General features: G+C 39.9%; 1 protein-coding gene across 3 annotated transcripts in view; it reads left to right on the top strand.

Moving 5' to 3' along the window:
• Positions 1-21,147, top strand: part of phkb (phosphorylase kinase, beta) — a 109,938-nt gene that overhangs the window by 48,766 nt on the left and 40,025 nt on the right. For all 3 annotated transcript variants that reach the window (XM_008404871.1, XM_008404872.1, XM_008404873.2), the window contains 4 exons: positions 3,463-3,520; positions 4,390-4,467; positions 6,853-7,011; positions 7,207-7,301. In XM_008404871.1, coding sequence (XP_008403093.1) covers positions 3,463-3,520; positions 4,390-4,467; positions 6,853-7,011; positions 7,207-7,301 — 390 coding nt within the window. The remainder of the gene's footprint in view (positions 1-3,462; positions 3,521-4,389; positions 4,468-6,852; positions 7,012-7,206; positions 7,302-21,147) is intronic.

Raw genomic sequence — 21,147 nt, 5'->3', positions numbered from 1 at the left:
AGTCTTAGCTAACAAACTAACCGTGTGTAAACATAAGTTTCTGAAACCGTTGGGAGCTCTGAGAGAAGACTTCACGTTTTCTGGTTGCTCTTGACTGCAAGCTAAAGCCGAACCCCCAACACAACCGCACAGTAATTAACAACAAAAAAAAAGTCACAGACGATGAAGGCGCTCCCTTGATTTGCCGAAGTGGGCACTCATGAGGCGCCGACTCTGAACCACTTTGCAATTAGCTGCATTTAATCCTGCAGCTAATAGGATAAAAAGACTCTGAGGCTCCGAATTATCCAACAGTTCTTCAGGCTCCTTCACACCTTCATTCAGACGAGAAAACACACAAAATGGTCCATATGCACACACACAATCTGCTGTTTCCTCTTCATCTACAGTTGTAGTGTATATACTTTTATACGTACATGTGTTGATTGGGGAACTTTGTATGTTTTTTTCTTAGTGGAAGGTCTGTAAATATTACTGCAGAGTGACTTTCTAGTACTAATACTCAACTAGCTGTCCTTCTAGGAGGCGGAGGGGTTGCTATGGATTAGATTTCCTGACCCAGCAGGCACCTATAGTGAGAAGATTGTGACATGGTATAGCGGGATGTGGGAGTGAAGACCGGCGTGAGCTCAGTTTGGAAGGCGAGGGGTCGCAGGTAGACCAGGTGTCCCTGCAGAGGACATTGATTGAAGCTGTTGTTGTTGGCGTTTAGAGAGAATTCACGGCGGGGGCAGACGCCCGCGCTTCCTGTCTGCTCACTGAGAGCAGCAGCTGCCTCGGTGACAGACAGTTTTACCAATCAGTCAGGCTGCTCAAGCACAAAACACGAGGGAACGCTGCGTGTTTACAGCCTGAAAGGGCGAAAAAGCACGGGCCTCATTGAGCGCCTGCCTTGCCCCCACCGCCGCCAGCCAGCCTCCCCTGCTTCTGCGCGTTATGCTTTCTCCTCTCTATCATTTTCCCCTCATTTTCCCTCCCTCTGTCGCTGCTAAAGCAGTTTGAGGTGCAGCAGATATGCATAATGGCAGCATGAAGACACAGAGCGTTTAAAGAAGCACGCTCAGACAGAGGCATCCGTGGAGTGGTGGTGACGGCGTAGGCGTGTGTCGGCTCCATTAGGCGTTTGTTTCTGCATTAAGATCTAATCTCTGTTATCTTCCATCGGTGTGGAGAGGATTGACAGAGACAGGCGTGCAGAGATAATCAGAACAAATGACGGTTACAAGAAATGTACGTGTGAACACACCTGTCTGCAGTCTGTACTAACTAAATAATTACCACTGGGATTATTGTTTTGATCTTATTACAGTTGGACATTGGTTTTATTTAATGCAATTTTAGGTGTCCTGTTATTACCAGAATCTTTGTTTGTTTGTTTGTTTGTTTTTTGATTTAAACCAAACATGGAAAAGCTGCATTCAGATTCTCTGCACATCAAATCTGGAACAAACTTCCAGAAAACTGCAAAACAGCCGAAACGCTGAGTTCCTTTAAATCAAGACTAAAAACCCAAGTGCTTAAAGTTTCCTTTGAACCAGGAACAATGGATCATTGACCAACATACTTGATGTTTGTTGGTGATTTTGACACTGGAACTTGACAAAATGTGATGCCTGTTGCTGGTTTTCACAATTGTTGACTTAATTCTGTTTTTATGACGTAAAGCACTTTGAACTGCCTTGTTGCTGAAATGTGCCGTACAAATAAACTTAATTTATTTATTCATTTTTCTGTTATGTTAGGATTTCCTGGACGTTCGACTTGCATTCGATCGAACATCTTATTTCTTGGCTTATTGGAATCCAAAGTGGGAGAAAAGTCACATCCATTACTTTGACTGTTTTTGGGTATTTGCACAAACCATCATGATTGTTTGTAGCTTTTTAGTTCTGCTTCAGTTATGAATAGCTACATGTAAAATGACGCTTTGCTGCGTTGTTTTGTCCACAACAGTAAAATAATTTTGGTGTTGTTCCTGCGCTCTGAGCGCCACGACGATGCTGCACTTTTTAAAGACCAGAAGATTAGCTCCATTAAAAAATGACTGAAACAGAAAAAGGGAATTGTGTTCAAACTACAGGGCAGCTGACGTGCAAAAAGTACAGAAGCCTGTGTGTTAATGTTGCGTCAAAAAATATTAATGCCGTTAAAAATCTGTGAATTAACACAAGGTTAGCGAGTAAATTTTCACAACCCTAATTTTTTTTTCCTGACAATGACAAATAATACAATAACTGTCCATATCTACTCCTGTATTTGTTGCTGGTTAACTCAGTGGTAATATCAGCTGTGCCCTTGACCTTCACAATTTTCTTAGCCACCTATTAAAAATTATGGGCTATTATTTTATTTTTTTTGCACTGATTGCAGAACTATACTAAAGGCTATGTGTATCAGTCACATCTAACCAATGTGAGGTTTTCCTAGTGTTTTTACCACATTGTGCACATTGAAAGAGAAACTGTTTTGTCCTATCTGGGTTACTTGCTCCTACAAAAACCGCCACATAAAAATGATCACTCAGAAGGCCAACCCAGATGAATGTAAAGGGGTGTGAATACTTTTCTGATATATTATCAGTAAATATTGATTACCGGCCACAACAGAAATATGAACACCAGATATCAGCCCCTTAGTTCTATCAGTTTGACATGTTTTTATCCAGGTGTTGGAATGCTTGTGCTATCATGATTTTCTGCAGTATGGATTTTCAAGAAATGTGTGTGATGTGACAGCTGTGACAACTGTGACAGCTGTATTGGGCCTGCAGCAGAATGCCTGGTTGGAGTAAGGTTTGTAGACTAGTGGTCCAGTTGTGGTTTATGCTATAGAGGCTTGATCCACTGCCACATGCTCCCTCCAGGCTTTGTTGCATTAAGATGGCAGCAATTCAGTACTGGGGTTGCCCCTGAAGTTTAATTAAATCAAAAGCCTTAATTAAAAGTATGCGATTGGTCATTTATCAAGCTTTTTATTTATAGCTCCACGTTTCCAGGGTGTGAAATTGTTTTTGTGTTTACTACTTTTGTTTTGAGATTTTTTATTGACTTTGAAATGTGGGTTATTGTTGACCTCTATCCCCGATTCATTGTCCATCATCAGAATGCTGCATGTGTTCTTCTTTATTCTCAGCCTTCTGTATTCTCTTCATACCGTCACACTGAGGATGCAATCAAACTCAGGGATGGCAACAAATGTGTATAATGATGTAAATAATGTAGTTGTATTGCTGATTTTGAAGTGGTGAATTAAATCTTCACTTTTCCATCAACAGAGTGGCCTAAAATGACAATAATACAAAGAAAAACTAATCTTGGAGAGCATTAAAGAATGATATGTTTTCTGTGTGTTTCTTTGTTCCCTGCCGTTTCATATTAAGGAGTTTTACTGCTTTCCGTTCAAGCTGGATGCTTTGTAAAACAAGAAAGCAATCTAATTCCTTCTCTCTGTGTGTTTCTGCAGCTCTTTGATGGAATCGAATGCGAGTTTCCCATGTTTTTCATCTACATGATGATTGACGGTAAGCTTCGCTCTCTTCGCCGCTGCTGCTATGATGCCTCAATGGGACGAGAGAGAAAAACCTGCTTGTAGTGTTTTTGAAAGAAAATTACATTTCGGTTTATTTTGAGACATTTGAAAAAACAAACTAGATTCTTAAAACATATGCTTAGCATGACAAAAGAGGTAATAAAGACTTTTTTTTTTCAAAACAGAGTCATATACACTCTACATCCATGTTGCATTAAGGCTCTACACCAGGGGTGTCCAAAGTCTGTGGGTGTGATTGGTTGTGGTTAGTTAGCACTGGGTGAAGGTAGAGGGGATTTCTTTTTTATTAAAACCCCTTCAACTCTCATAAGACAGACACTTACATGTTACACTTAAATGTAACATATTAGAGTTTTCAAGGTGATGGTGGAAGGGTTAAAAATCAAGCTTTTGCAGCCCATGTGGCAAAATGTGTGGACACCGCTGCTCTACAAAGCTGTCATAGTTCAAGTACAGAGGTTTGCTTCTTTATGGTCTAGTCAAATCCATTGTAGTCCATGGCTGGAGCAAGAGTTTAACTCAGAAACTCAACCGATTCACATATCTGCACAAAACCATTCAACATCTCAGTATAAGTTAAAAACTTCCTGTTTTGTCCTAATTCTAAAAAGAAAAAAAAATCCACATTATGGAAACTGGGTGTTTGTCTTCTCAATACAATGACACTGACACAATCCGAGTGTGCATAAATTCATGTTGTGAGGACTAATTCAGTCACAAACAGTAGTACACACACTCAGCTCTGGGATCAGTCTCACAGCTACAGGCAGAGAGACGGAGAGCACAGCCCAGGCATGTACCCTCACCACCCAGTCCGAAATGTGTCCCTGTCTCTTTAAGGTGTGTTTAGAGGAAATAAGGCACAGGTGAAGGAGTACCAGGACCTCCTGGAGCCCATCATCTTCCAGTCGTTCGAGGGTGAGTTTTCACGTAAACGCACGTACACATCCAGCAACGGCTTATTGTTGATTTCTGCCTGTTTCTTTTGTTTTTCATTTTAAATCCTGTCATTTTTAACATAAGAAAAATGTTGCATAAACATACATCTTTTCACCTTTACTGCAGTCATTATGTTGAGGGGAGACAGTTACATGATAGGAAAGTCAGCAGCTTGGCGTTTCCTCTGGTCCATTCAGAATAGACTGGGAATAATTAGAGTGCAGACAGGATGATGGTGTGAGACGTTAGTTGCCTCTATAGAGTCTTTGTACTTGTCCTGTATAAATTAGCATTGACTCCTAAAGTTAATTGTCTGAGCTTTGGAGGTGAATGAAAAGGTTTTTCTTTTGTTTCACCATTAATGTTAATGAGAGAGTGAAAAAAAACTCAAATGTGATTGCTGCTGTCAGAAGAATTCATTGACTTTAACTGATTTGCTAAAGCATAAACATGCCGCCCTCCTCTGTGAGTATGGCTACCCATGTAGCATGAAACAGTAAAAATATATTTCATCAGAGACGACAAACACAAATAGAGTTTCTGCTGTAAGTTAGCGTAGTGACTTACAGAATGTTCAGTCACAGTTTCTGACCTAACAGACATGAAAACCGTTTCACACTGGTGAATATTTTGAGAATCAGGTCAGAACTGACTTACAGCAGGAGATTCTCAGCTGGCATCGCACTCTGAAGATAATCTGGAGTGGCATGGTGGGGGGGATCACACAGGAGGCAGGACATCATGTCAGAACTGCACCCTTACATTTTAATGTTCTTCCTTGTTTGTTGTTGTTCACGTTTAGGAAGGCAGATCATGTTTCATGTCGGGATGCCTGTGATTCCTTTATTTTCCTAAAATTGTTGCCAAATATATTTTTTGTTTATCTTCAGCTCCAGAAACGACAGCAAAATACAAAATCATTCATTCCCCTTTAACTATTTTTTTTGTATATATCAGAGCCATACTGTGTGTATAGTACACTGTTTGCACATTTGTTTTTATAAATAAAAGGTTTAAAAGTATGCCTTACATTTACTTCCAGCCTCCCTGATTCAATACTTGGTGGAAGCACATTTCACAGCTCTAACAGCTGAGGGTGTTTTAGAGTGAGCTTTACACATCTACATGCTGAAACATTCAGCCGTTCCTCCTTAGAAACCAGCTCAGTCACATTCCTGCCAATAAACATGTTCAGCTTGAGCCATGAATTCTGAATTGGATTTAGATCTGAACCGAGCTATTCTAACACTTTAATATGCTTTGATCTTAACCATTCAGCTGAACTGCTGGCTGTACTTTGAATTTGTGTTTTCCATTTGTGCACCATAAGCAGTCCTCTGTGAGATGTTTAAAGCTAAGCATAGTGTGTTGGAACTCATCGCTGCTTCAAACCTGAACTCAACATTCTCCCTGACTTGTGTGTTTTGTTCCTTGTCCTTCATAATTCTGTGATTTTTCTCTAAACGCTGAAATCTTTATAGAAAATCAGGAGATAAACTCAGATTAAATAGGCAGCTTTTAATGGGTTTTATCTAGAGGGGAGCAGAGTAAAAGGGGCTGAATGTAACTGCAGCTAACATACACTTTTAATGATGAAAATCATGTATCATATCCTTCTGTTTACACTTTGTGTTGATCAAGTACAAAAAACAAACAAACATGGAAATGTGTTGTAAAGAGACAAAAAGTGAAAAAGGGGGTGTTAATACTTTTACAGAACAGTGTCGGCCATGTTTGAAACTTTTTTTTTAATCAGTGCGCAAACAGCATGCTGTAAAATCTGAAGAATGATCTTTGTCCACTTTAAAGATCATTTAGTCACCTGGAAAAGGCCTAAGCTAAGTGTTGAAGCAGCTCTGGAACATGTTGAGTCTCACTGGTATCAAGCACGACGCATGAAAACCCGCCGTTAGAGAGAGACGGAGAGGTCCATTCAGCAATTAAAAAGAGTCCAGGTACATACATTATTCAGCTTAGAGTTCAGCACAGAAATCATTCAATTCAGATGAAAAATATTTTATTTATCCCAAAGGGAAAATAAATGTTACTCTAATTAACATAAAGAGTCATTGTGGATAGTGATGCTGTCCAATTCCACATTTTTCTTCACTAAAATATTTCTAATAAAAAAGATGACTGTTATTTTGAATGCAGAACCTTCTTAACCTTCATGTTTGTATCTATACCCGCTAAGACATGAAGCTGTTTGCCTAAAGTACACAACTGGTTTATAAATGACTGTTTTAAGCTGGAGTTGTTGCTTCATTCTCTGCGTTGATTTAGACTCCTTTTACTCACACACAGATCCAGAGAGGATGTGGTCTATGTAAACACTGCTTCATTATTATTTGTTTTCATTGTCAGGCCACGCTGTGATCCCTAAGTACTACTACGTACCGGCTGACTTTGTGGAGGCGGAGCAGAGCAAACATGGAAGCCAGAAGCGTTTCCCTAGCAACTCTGGTCGTGATGGCAAGATGTTCCTCTGGGGTCAGGCCATGTACAACATTGCTAAGCTGCTGGGTGCGTTTCTTAAATTGTTAACAACAGTTTGTCATGTAGTGATAATTTTTAGATTCCTTCAATCTATCATTACACTCCATTTGAATGCTAAGAACAGTTATTGATCAGTAGTGTCTGTTTATGTTTTTCCTTTCTGTAAATCTTTCAAAGGCGTTCATAATCTTTTGTTTCTGCACATGTTTCTTAACTTTCCAGTGGATGAGCTGATCAGCCCTAAAGACATCGACCCCATCCAGCGATACGTCCCACGGCAAGACCAGCGCAACGTCAGCATGAGATACTCCAATCAGGTAAGCTTTCACGCAACTGTGACGTCTAACAATACAGAAATCTGAGATTCATTTTTGTTATAAATCAATGGGAATTAGTCTAATATCTTACCTATTATTACCTCTGAGCTTCTCTTCTTTCATTACTTACATGCTTATCCTTGGAGAAATAAGGGAAAATTACTAATGATCGATCTCAAATAATTACTCTAGTTCTGCTTCATAAGTGAGTCACCCCACACAGTCATAAACACTGAAACTGTTCAAGTAAAATTAGATTTGTATTAAGCCAAAGCATGAAACCGTGAATGTGGAACAATAACTCATCAATGAAAATACAACACTGCATCAGAGACAAATAAAACTAGCAGGAAGCCGGACTGCGCCACAGAGGATTCTGGGTAAACACAACCAAAACAGACACACGAGTCTAAGCGCTAATGGGAGAAATGTCAAAGACAAAAGAGAAATCCTACAACTGCTAAAATCTGATGCCACTATGTTTATCTTTACATTTCGTGAAGAAGGAAGTCGCCCTCGGGCTGCACAGTGGCGCATTTGGTAGAGCTGTTCCCTTGCAGCAAGAAGGTTCTGGGTTCGATTCCCGGCCCCGGTCTTTCTGCATGGAGTTTGCATGTTCTCCCTGTGCATGCGTGGGTTTTCTCTGGGTACTCCGGTTTCCTCCCACAGTCCAAAAACATGACTGTCAGGTTAATTAGCTTTTCCAAATTGCCCCTTAGGTGTGAGTGTGTGTGTGCATGGTTGTTTGTCCTGTGTGTCTCTGTGTTGCCCTGCGACAGACTGGCAACCTGTCCAGGGTGATCCTGCCTCTCGCCCGGAACGTTAGCTGGGGATAGGCACCAGCAACCCTCCTGACCCCACTAAGGGACAAAGCTGCAAGAAAATGGATGGATGGATGGATGGATGGATGGATGGATGGATGGATGGATGGATGGATGGATGGATGGATGGATGGATGGNGGATGGATGGATGGATGGATGGATGGATGGATGGATGGATGGATGGATGGATGGATGGATGGATGGATGGATGGATGGATGGATGGATGGATGGAAGGATGGATGGATGGATGGATGGATGGAAGGAAGTCGCCCTCAGTGTCTCCTTCGGATGTTTCCGTTCTTGGTTACAGCGCCACCACAGGCGAGAAGGTCAACAGGCTTTTCAGAGGGTTTGGTTTGTTTGACAGTGCAGTGTGAAAGTGAACCGCAGCAGCTGAAAATGTAGCAAATATTGCAGTGTTGGTTTCCAATCAAACCGACTCTACAGGAAGATAGCAACTTAGCTTAGAATGACAGATTACCAAAGACTCTTTGAGGTTCTGACTGGCTTTATCATCCTTTTCTTTGAGAACTCCAACACTTGTTCTCTGTGCTCTCATCATGTTCTTCCCGTTCTCATCTCTGGGTCTAAGCTCTGCTTGTGCTCTCATGTCTCCTTAAATCATGTTCTCTGCTGTTCTGGACTGTTCTTCACCCCACTTACAAAATCCAGTTTGACAGCAAAAGATAAACGAGATATGTTTGAAGCCTCAGCAGTGTGGTCAGCATCCTGTGAGGCAGACTTTATTCTTCCCAGTTTTGGTAGCAAGGCTGTAAATAAAAAGAAGCTCAGGTGCTCTTTGTAATCTTTGTAAGTAAAAGGGAGCATTTAAGGGGTTAAAACGTTTGAACTAAGCTAATCTGTTCCTGTGTAAAAATGAACGTCCTTGGTTTAAGCTGTAAGTGTGTGCCCTCTCCTGGAAGGAAATTCAGCTGGAAGAATAGGATTAGCTTTTTTCACACACCGGCCTAAAAAAACTAAATATTCATGCTGGACCGACTGTTGGAGACTCTGTGGACTTACATTAGCAAATAATATTTCACATTTATTTGCGATTGGTCCCATGTGGGTCCATTTTGGAGAAAAATGTTCGAGGTTCTGGAAACAGTCTTCAAAAAGAAAATATAATTTCAGTTTATGGTAATATATGGTACCTTTCAAGGATATGAACTACAAAAAAATGATAAATACCTCCTTGGAGTGCTATTGGTGGCAGCAAAAAAGGCCATAACCTGAAAATATGTCTAAGATAGAAATTTATAAAATAAGTCAGTGGACTGATTTCATAAAGTATTTTCGTCATGGAAAGAATAACTTTTAGAATGAAGTCACAAGGAAATTAGTCAAAGGGGTTGAGTTATGTTGAAAATCTCTGTCATGACTTTATATAATTATCTAATTTTAATTTGATAAAATTGTAAATATTTTTATTTCTTCTTTCCCATTATTGTTGCAGCTTGCGTACTCTTTAGGTTAATTTATAATGTACAAAAACAGCAACAAAAAAAATCAATCAAATTACGAAATATAAGTTGTAAATGTTGCAAATTGTTCTATGAAAATAGAAATGTCATTAAAAGAAGCTGATGTTTAATATCCATGTTTCTGTTGAGGAACTTTTTTTAGTTTTATTTTAATCTTTTTGTTGTTTCTGGTCTCCAATTCCTTTTTCCTCCCCAAAGACTTGACTGCTGGCTCATATCAGACACCCTGTTTTATCCTCCTCTGTTCTTAAATGCATTATTTTTAAAGATCTCCCTCCTGGGTCCTCACGTGCAATGAAGTCTTAATTGCGTTTCCCTAAATCAAGAGCAAACCAGCAGATATTATACATATATATGTTTTTTTTTTTTATTACCTTACCAGAGGCCAAGCTGGCAGATGAGGATTAAACCTATTTATTTCTCTAAATGGCAATCACGATGAGGCTTAATCCATATCGACTATGGCTGGCAGCTCCAAGGATCACACTGATGAAGGCTGGAGATACATATTCACCTGCTTCATGAAAACATTTTTCCACCTCTATATTCCACCTGTTTTTGTTGCCTGGCTGATAAGACAAAGCTGGAACAAGGCACACGGAGGGGATAAGGCTTTAGAAGGTATGACAATTGGCAGAATAAATCCAAATATCAGCAGAGGGAACAAAGGGAATGTTTTTATCCAGCCGGCCTCTGCGTTTGAGTTTCTTACTGTCTCCTGTCTCATTGTAGATAACAATGTTTCACTTTGCGACGGTGTCGGGTGGATCTTTTTTCCCGCTCGTAAGAAACCGAGCACAGCGTCAAGCGTTTGAAATGTGATGGAGTCAGAAGTTTACATCCACTCACCGTGGTTAAGAATGAAATGTTTCTTCTGGACCTTTTAATAAATGAGATTTTAAGCGTTTTCTATTTTCAGATTTGAATGATTACACTGCTGAGACACAGTCTTATCAGGTATTCCTGTTCTAGTTTCTATTGCAAATATTCTAGTGCACTTGAAATAAGACAAAACTAACTCACAAATAACTATAGCAAGACATTGTTTTAAGTCAATATTGATGAAAAAGAACAAGTTCTACTGGCAGATTGTTTCCCTTGTAACAAGGGATGAAATGAGTTTTTCGATTGATTTGGATCGTTTGACGCAGTGCAGTGTGAAAGCGAACCGCAGCAGCTGAAAATGTAGCAAATGTTGCAACTTTGGTCCCAAATCAAACAGAGTCTACCAGACTATCAGGTGTGAAAACACCCCAGGTCAGTTCAAGTGGCTTCTGCCAGTTTTGCTCGTCAGAGTTTCCAAAAACTTTCTGGCGGCTACACAAAGCGTTTTAACCCAGTATTGGTGGAGGTGTGTACTATTTGAGCCTGTTTGCATAATTATGATCCTCTGAAGACTAGATAAAAACACAATAAATTCAAACGTGCACACCCACTTCCTTTTTATGAGTTTATTGAAGCTGTTTGTTGTATAGTCAGTCTATCCTGAAAGAATAATGGTATAGATAAATAATTTCAAGTCTAAAATCCATACCAGGCTTATATAGTGATGAAACTTCTGCAAATAATCAGGTTGTTCCAGTGCTGGCAGAGCAGGGAACATAAGCTATTAAAATCCTGATCCTTTTATATAACAGAGATCCATATAGATCTGATTTAAAATCCTCTGAATTAATAGAAAAACAGTGTCAGCTTCCTTGTGTGGAGCGTGATTTCTCCCAGTTGGAGGGAGGAGTGAGGATGTGGCGCACCGTTGCTCTTGGAGGTCTGCCTCTATGAATTCAGCATCTAAACTAGCTTCCCCTGGGAGCAAAAACTGGCTCCTGTCAGGTCGGAAGCATATTTTGTCAAGATTATCAGAAGTTTTATCACAGCCGGTTTATGTTGGATGTGCTTAGAGTCGCAGCGGTGCAGCTCGCTGTGAGCCAGGCCTGTGATGGTAGCAGTCACCACCCAGCATGCAACAACACGAACAAAGACCCCCACCCTGAGCCGGATGGGGGGTTTTTTAAACCACAATCCTTCCATGGAAATGGGGAAAGAATTTTGCATGAACTTTCTCTCTGGGAAATGTGTGAAATACTTTGGTTTGTTTGGCTGTGGTGTGTTGTTTCCGTCAGCATTTGGAGTGACAGTTAGACTCTGTAGCCATTATTAATGAACTTACGGATCAGATTTGTGATCAGAACGCAGGGTTGAGCTCAAACTGGGGCAGTGGCAGCTACAGTGGCACTTCTAGTGTCAGCTGCCACAGCTTGGTAGAGGCAGCTTCGGACTTTTGTGACAGATAACACAGCTTCTGTGGCCAAGTGAATACGAATAAGTTTATTTTGAACAAATCAATAAAAAGAAATAAGAATACATATAGATGTGTGACAGACTTTTGTGGCATCTTCAGTGACTTTTGTCACTGAAACCATGGTGTCTCGCAAATGCCACGGCATCAGTCACTAAAAGTGTGGTATCTGTCACAAAAGCTTTGGTATCTCTCACAAAAAGCATGGCAGCTGTCACCGAAACTGTGTTACCTGCCACTAAAGCCGGAAGCTGCCTTTACTAAGCTTTGGCAGTTTCCGGAAGTGCCACTATAGCTGACACTGCCACGGTTTGAAGCCATGATTTGCGTTTGCTGTCTCTGCTGCTGTTTGTGTTCTGTTAAAGAACTGTTTTATACAACATGTTTATACAACATGTTGGGTAACTCTGGTGTTGCTCTAAATATCCATTACCACCAGATAATCAGTGCGGTTTGTGCACCCACATCCAAATGTTCTGTTTTAGGTTCATCTTCAGCCTCAAAAATGCTACAGACAACATGATCAGAAAAACCTTTTAGCGCTGACAGTTGGTCATGTAATAATTGAGATGGATTTTCACAGACATGTACAATTCTATATCTGTCTCAGAACAGCACAGAGCAGGCTGGCTGTCCACTGATGGATGAAAACAAGGCAGCTGTGCTGATGTTATGTGCTGCTTTGAATATTGGGTGAATATTACAGGCACTACAAATATACCAATAGTGATCAGAAGGTTTACTGGTATATTGGCCATTGGATTCTGTTTCATCCATATTTATTTAAGTAATGTAACAGATCACATATTCAAACCAAAAATACCTGATCCCCAAATGTTGGTTTTGTACACCAAATAAATCCAATAATATTTTCTACCTGGACGCGTTCAGTGTTTAGGAGGAACTACGTGTAAAATCCAACGTTCTGTTGCACAACTTTAGATTTGTGCAACATGATGGTGTCAGATTTTCTTAGATCTAAGGATTTCTTAGATCCTTAAATGACATGTCTTCTTTTGCTGTACTTTCTCCACACACGGTAGTGTAGCAAAGAAAAGTGTCCCCTGGAAACAGCTTATGGATGTATGAAAACATTATATGCCTTACCAACCAATGGGCAATAGGTTTTTTTTATCTGCCAAAAACCTTTTTAAGAGGGTTTGAAATAATTTTAACTCAAATGATTTGTTGTTTCTGCTTTTTATGACATCCTCCATCTGATAGGAGGCACTTCTCCCATTGAACCACGGGGTTTTTCTCACATCTCCATGCCATTGGAACGTTTTAACATCCCTCCAGGCCTCACTGAGAAACCCAGGTGCATCTCATCACCTTTTCAACCTCGCATTATAAACCTGATAGAAAATAAACCCTTTGCCTCACAGAAACCCACTGCAGGTGATTTGCTCCTCTATGTTTAGAGTTTTATAGAAAATCTTAGAATCGATCTGTTCACAGATTTCATCATATAAAAGGAGAGCGAAGAGGTTTTTTTTTGTTTGTTTTTTCCCCCATCTTTGAGAACATGAAGGCCTCAAATTAACCATTTCCCTCCATGCACCTGTGGCCTTGCCCTCAGTCTGAACAAATTAGGTGTGATTGTTTATTCATGCTGAGCGGAGCAGCTTCTGGGGTCAGCTGGGCACGCTGTGGACGTCTCCTTTCCACCTTCATGAAGCAGCATTTTTCCTCCAGCTCTCTTTTTTTCTCCCTCTCTCTTACTGTTTCACTCCAGCCTTTTAGTCCACATTTCTCTTTTATGTCTTTTTTTTTTTTTGCTTTTGAATCTCAACCCTTGCACCTTTTCTGGCTCAGCCAGACACTTAGCTTTCATGTTATGTTGTCAAGGAGACCTGAGATGGGTTGGGAGGAAAGCACACAAAAAAGTGAGAGAAGAAGTAAAGGGTTGAAGTAAAAAAGTGTTTTTGCCACTTTTTTGGATGATTATTTTGTGTTTTAAGTTGGGGGGGAGGGTAAATGTTGTGTGCACAAACGTCCGGTTGGCTCTTCATCACTGAAGTCCAGCATTTTTGTCTCCAGGCAGGAAGCAAGCAAATGGCCATGCTGAGCGTTCACAAGCTGTTAAGAACTGATTTTAACAGTTATTGTTCTCTCTGTGCACATATATGGAAGTACTCATGTCTCAGAGTAAGAGTAAATGAACATACAATGCTATTAAAAAGTATTAGCCACCTTAGAGATTTCTGATTTTGTATCACTTATATGTTGCTATTCAACAAACAAAAATAACCCCACTAAATGGCAATTTTCAGATGAGGGGGGAAACTAATTAAAAAAAAAACTGTTCAGTTGGACCTTTATCAACCAATATCTTTCCAAAATTGTAATTTTTGATGATACCCCCAAAATGACGCAATCTGATATATACAGTAATTGGTCTTCCTACAGAAGAATGGAGTTTAAGTTTTTCAAAATAAAAAAACAATCCTTCCATTTAACATGTAAAACCAGTTTTTAGAACTTCAGTCCAATATTTTCACCTTGCTTTGTAAAGTACAATGCAGTAAGGAAACCGACCTGTGTGTAGTTAGCTTAATTTTCTCTTATTCTTAAATATGTGCTGTAATAGAGGTTATAATGCTCTTATCAGTAATAGAGAATATTGGAGCATTTAAAACAGAAGGTGAATGTTTTCAAGACTGTTTTTAACATCACAGTCTAAGGAAATGACTATTTTGAATAGATGCTCAATCTACTTTTAAAGTTTATACCCAGATACATATTTTTTCATGTTGCAAACATAAATTGCTTCAAAAATAGTGACTTTGTTCAGCATATTTTCCACTTTACTTAAACCGTTGTTGATCTGGACCTGGTGATAAAAATATTTTTATTAAATCTTTTTACCTTCATTAGCTTACTATTGGAAACACATTCATTTCCAATAACGCCTTAAAATCATGCAGAACTCCTGAGCTAATCCACCAATAGTCTACACTCATTATTATGAGTTAATAATGTAAATTATGTATTATTTTAACACGTACTCTATATTAAAAAAATATATGTTCTGCAGATTTCCCCACATTTTATGAAGGATTACGTCTGCGTCGCGGAGGTCTCGGCGGATTGAAGTGCAGCCCTTCAAACATTTTGCATTTGACAGGGAAGAAGTTGTAATACTGTTGGTGTAGGAGGCATTTATGCAACTTTAATGCTTTCCTGGCGTACGAGAAACTCTTCTGCAGTAATGAACTGCAAGCTCTTATTGTAGTGGGAGGTTATGTATGATGCCAAACACTTTAAATATGCATGTTTTCCATGTGATGAATGGAAAGTCTGATGAAAAGTAAAGCTGCAGTGCAGCAGGTTCTTCTGTGTTAAAGTAATTCTGAAAAGCTTGGAGTCACTCCCCATGTGCATGAATGTGACGTTACTTGTGGGACCTTTAATGCAAGTTTTAGCCATTGGAACCAAACTGTCTTTTTGCAGTAAAAAAGAAAATTGTAGTGTATAGAGAGGCCTTTACAGCTGGTAAACTAGTACGCTTAAAATAAATTACATTTCTTGACTTGGACTATTATATTCTGCAGGTTATGTTTAAAATATATAACAGTATATTGTCAATACATTTGCTAAAAAGATTTATTAAAGGTGCAGTGTTATGTAAAATCTACTGTTTAAGCTTTACATCATGTTATAATGTTACTCCCTCGTCATAAACATACATGGTGTGTTGCTTTGATTCTTTCATGAAAGTTTGAGAAGCCTTTTAATCTCCATGGTAACCATTCAGCTGTGCCACATGCCTGGGAGGACCTAGTCCCGCCTTCGGGAACGAAGCTCCTCCTCAGAGCTGCAGTTTGGAAGTTTCCAAGTTTGCCCCTCACAAAGCGTCTCTCCCCCATGGCTCCCTCATGAAGCTCCTTCAGACTAGCCAACAGCAATTAGCAAACACCTGGTGGAACTGGGCATCTGCTGAGCTCATTAAAAGAGCTACTTCTCAGGTAAAAATGTTGTTAAAGGGTTAATGGAGTGACAACTTCCTGAAGGCGGAGTTTCAGAAAGAGCAGAAGCTTCTTAAAGAGACAGAGGCCCAACTTCAGGTTAAATTTAATTTATGTCACATTTTATATAGAACGACAATTGAAGTTAAGATGGTTAATTGATTGTACTGTAAAACGATTCTATGTGCCTGGAAAACACATAGACCTAACTGTTTAAAAGAGAAATCTTTTATAATTTGAGAAGATTAGAGTTTAAAAAAAAAAAAAAGCGAAGTTGGAGCTAAAGAAACGTAATGTATTATTTCTGTCTAAATCTGCAGAACAATCGTTCTAAAGAAACTAAAGAGAGTGGATCGATTTTTACTTTTACAAAAATAATAAAATATGACATTCTATCAAGCTATAATGAAACATATTGTCTCAGTAGAGTACTGTATCATTGCAAAGATAATATATCTTTGTATCCTAATTATGTTATTTTATAGTCATTGCCTGTTTTGTGTTTACGGATGTATCTGCATGGACAGTTGATTGATCCTTAGCTGCTTATCAGATAACAAATGGACTTTTGAGCAACTAAGTGGAATTTACAATTCTTTTTTCTTCCAGCTACTCTTTTTCATCTTAAACTGTTTTGTTAATATCAACATGTGACATACTCATTTTAAACTCCACGTCAAATAAATAAATAATCCATTACAGAGGCTTGCCAAATGAAAGTAGGAATGAAATTAAACTAATTGCCGACTAGTCGGCCAATCAGGAAAATGATTGCTCGGTTGGTGCGCGTAGCTTTTGGCTGGCGCTGTAGTTCCTGATGTGTCTGTGTTTTAGCTCTAGCTTTACTTTGTGGAGAAAAGCAGCGCTCCGTGATCTGCGGCAGCAGTTCTCTGTGGGGTTTTCGCTGCACAGCCACAAGGTCTGAGTGGGTGAGTCGAATGAAACGCACCCCGAGTAGCAGGGCATGACATCCCGCTGACAAACATGCAGTATGACTCAGCGGGCGAAGCAACCGGCGCATCAGAGAAGTCATGAATGGCAATGAAAGAGAATTAGTTGCTTATTTCTCTTATGTCACACTGTTGCTTTTAATGTGGCTCCCTTAATGTGCTCAGCTTTTCAGAAATGCTCACGGTGTCATTGTGGCTTTCTCAGTCTGTCTTTTTGCCCCCTTTGTCGTTCACTCCTTCTGTCTCTTTGAATTTTCCTGTGTTTTTTTTGGTAAATTTACCGCTCCACAAACATGCAGGAAAGGCATGTGGGAATTAAAATAATCCACCACTTAGCTGTGGAGTGGAACAGTTCAAATGAAAATTCTTTGATTTAGTCAAAGATCGCATGGCTCTGTGAAGAAAAGGGTTGATGGGGGGGGGGAAATAAATACTGCTTTCCAGAGGTAAATATGGGTTTATAGAGACCACTGGATGTGTTCTCGTATATATATTGTATATATCAGCAGACATCAGGAGCACAGGCGACACATGATGCAACATTAAGAGGAACCAGAACAGACTCCAGCATCTCCTCCAGTATGAACACAGCGGAGCCAGCTGAGGGCCAGCTGAGGGCCAGCTGAGGGCCAGCTGAGGGCCAGCAGAGCACCGCCGCACGATGCAACATTTAGCAGCTTTCAGCTCCAAGCCTGACAGCTCTCCCCCACTCCCTCATTATAACACAATGCAGGTTCCCCCAACACCATCTGACCAAAGATGTCGGAGAAAGATGCAGACTAACGTTGGACAGCCAGAGGTTGTTCATCTGTCTGAGGGATTTGGAGGAGATGAAGGCTGAAACTTGTTCTATACATCAAGAGATTCCATGAAGTTTAACTTCAACACCATTTCTCTGAATATTCGATGCAGTTCAGAGCTATTGTTTTCACTGTCTGACTTGGAAGTAGTTTAAACTTTTCCTGTTTTAAGTTGGTTATAGTTAACTAAAAGATTTTTTTGTTACTAAATGCTACGATAATGAAAATAGAAGGAATTTTATGTACTTTATTTTAGGATTCCCACGAGTCTCACCCAGAGTAGAGACTGTTCTTCCTGGGGTTCACAGCACAAACATTACAATAAAATTAGACTTTTACAAACATCACAAACAAAAAGAGACATAATGAAATACATTAAGATACAAACCAAATCAAAAGACAAAATTCAGATCAACCACCTCAACAGCTTTAACATTTTACAAACTTTACACAAGGACATCACAAAAAAAAACAACACAAAATTTTAGCAGTTTCAAAGAGGTATGAAACAAACAAAAGCAATATTTAGGTATAAATTCACCTTTTTTCCATAAATCCAATTTTATCAGTTATAGATTTTGAGGTTCTGTGCCTTTTTTAATTTAGTAGCTTGCATTTATCAAGATGACTCTTCCTTTAATCAATTTGACAAAGTGCAGGTGACTTTGTCAGGTTCTGATGGATCAGTTCACAACATTTGATTTAATTTTGAAATCTCTCTTGTTGACGTATTTAAGACAACACCTAAAACAAACTGATTCTTTGTGCTGGCAGCATTTCTTCTTTTATGGTGTTATATTCTGCAAACTTCATGAACATTAATCTTTTTTGCAATTTTGTTGCTGTGGACATTATTGTTAAATCTCTCTTTAGTATGATAATAATAATAGCAATAATAATAATAATATGTTTTTTGTGTACTGATGACTTTGGTGAAATAGCAGATAGCTTTTTGTAATGGTTTGAACTTTCTGGCCTTAAATTATATCAAGAAGACAATTATGTAGATGGTATCAGTTAAGGGGGAAAGGCTTTTGCATATTTATGTGGAGCTGTGCAGGCGGCTGTGGCTCACTGGGAACATTAGTTCTGCTGCAATTGGTTATTTAGCTTCCTGTCACTGCAGAGCGATGAGCTCTGGACATGTTGCGTACCGATATGCTCATGTTGTGAACGTGATGCTTTGAGTGATCACTTTAGCAGGAACTTTTGTCCATTTATTGCCTAGAATAATATCAACTGTGTCAGAGTCCTATCTCCTTAATTTTGACCGTTAAAGTTCAGTTTGTTTCATGTAAACTTTCATGGTTGATGTATCGTTGTTGGACAGAGATAATAAAGATGTGTGTGAGAAAGATGATCTATACCTGATTTTGGGTGCATTCACATCAGCCCTGTTTAGTCCACTTTAGGCAAACTCTAGGTGGTTTATGTAGAAGGTCCGGTTCATTTGGGGAACCAGTGTGAATGCGTAATTAAACTCTGAACTGTGATCTACCTAAAAACCTAAGTCTCGGTTTGGTTGAAGTGAACTCTGCTGAGGATTCAATGAACATGTGAATGCCACGCGGACGGGAAACCGCTCCAAAAGCAGGAAGTGGACTACCGTATTTTTTGGACTATAAGCCGCTACTTTTTCCCCACGCATATAAATGTATGTTTACAGTTTTTTTTTTTAAACTTTGTAGATGCGGCTTATAGTGAGGTGCGCTCTACAGTCATGAAAATACGGTATAACATAGGGCATTCTGGGGAAATACAACCAAAACAAAGGCAGGAGTCTACCGCTGGTGGTAGAAATAACTCGTGGTCTTTTACCACCAACAAAAGATACGACAACCCCTAAAGTCTGACGCTACTCCAGTTTGGTTTACATTTTGTGAAGGAAGTTTATTTGTAGTCACTTTAATACATCTGACATTCAGTATTTTCACAAAAAAGATTCCTGCTTTGTTATGCCATCCTTGTTAGACATTAAAATTCCGCTCACTCAGTACTTTGTGTCCTTTCCATCTGATTGATTGATTGATTGATTGATTGATTGATTGATTGATTGATTGATTGATTGATTGATTGATTGATTGATTGATTGATTGATTGATTGATTGANGATTGATTGATTGATTGATTGATTGATTGATTGATTGATTGATTGATTGATTGATTGATTGATTGATTGATTGATTGATTGATTGATTGATTGATGGGTCAGTTGAGTAATTACTGTTGAAAGATATGCAGAAACCCCACATTAACTATTCCCATGGTGGTGTTTATGAAGACAACATGAGGTTTTCTGCTGTGCACACTCCCTCTGCAGCCTCAGGAAGGTGAAACTCCAGCGATGTGTTTACATGCAGAGACGGTTCATCAGCATCAGAACAAGTTCTCTTTCAGTAAAACAACTATCGTCCGTTATCATCCTGTTGGTCTGTCTCACTGAGGCACGTTTACGTGGAACGGCTCGGAACAGAGCCGAACATCGAACCGAATGACACCAGATTCATGCAGCGGCGTACAAATCACAGGTCAGTGGCAGGACAGTGTTGCATAATCTAAACATTTCCCATGTGTAAAGAGCGCAGTGACACCTTGAGCAGCATTAAGCAGATGGACACAGGGATGTGTCTGTCCCAAGGGCGCACTCTCATGTGCAGCTCACTACATCACACCATGTTCCAGCCTACGTCCACTTCAAACCAGCCCCACGAACTGAATCACACACTTTAGTGCCAACATGCACACATTTCCTCATTCTCTTTCTGTAGCCTTGACTTCACACACACACACCCGCACGCGCACGCACGCACACACACACACACACACACACACACACCCATGCACGCACACAAACACACCCCCACACACGTAGATGCACAGTGTGCTAAGCCATGCTGTTTGCCAAATGGCCAAGTGGTGGGCAGGAAATGTTGAGCCCAGTGGTCTGTGACAGTAAAAGCCTCACAGAGACAGCCATTGACCTTAACCTGCAGGGAAATGGACATCACTCACACACTCAAACACTTTGCAAGCATTAACACTGGAAACATCACCCATGCTCTAATGCACCCTCTGCGTACACCCCTACTAATACATACACAAGCTGCTGCTGCTGCTGCTGCTGCTGCAAACTCCCAAAAGTTTAGAGTTTGTGTTGGTCTCAGACAGAACTCTGCTTTCCCTGTCCAGTTACAAGCTGTTCTCTCTGTCTCGGACCCCATTAGAGGCATCTGATTGGTTTTGCCCCTCGTGTTTCTTTTTGTCGGTGCTGCTGACCTGCTCTACTGTCCACCGTCTTCCTGTTAAAGGTTAATGCATCGCTGAGAGACAAAAGGAAAAGAGAGCTGCCAGGAAGCATAACCTCGGGGAGCACAGGGGAGGCTCCTGGGGAGAAATCAAATGTTTGAACCTGTTGTACTCATTTCATCCAACCTCCTCCCTTGTTGCTGTCACATCCTTTTGCACATTGTGGTGCATCAGAGTCTCCCGCTGCCGGAATCGCTGTGTTAGGTGAATGCGGGGCGT

This window comes from Poecilia reticulata, linkage group LG3, assembly GCF_000633615.1.
Source record: "Poecilia reticulata strain Guanapo linkage group LG3, Guppy_female_1.0+MT, whole genome shotgun sequence".
Taxonomy (NCBI): domain Eukaryota; kingdom Metazoa; phylum Chordata; class Actinopteri; order Cyprinodontiformes; family Poeciliidae; genus Poecilia; species Poecilia reticulata.
The sequence above is the reverse complement of the archived record's forward strand: the minus strand, read 5'-3'. Positions and strand labels throughout refer to the sequence as shown.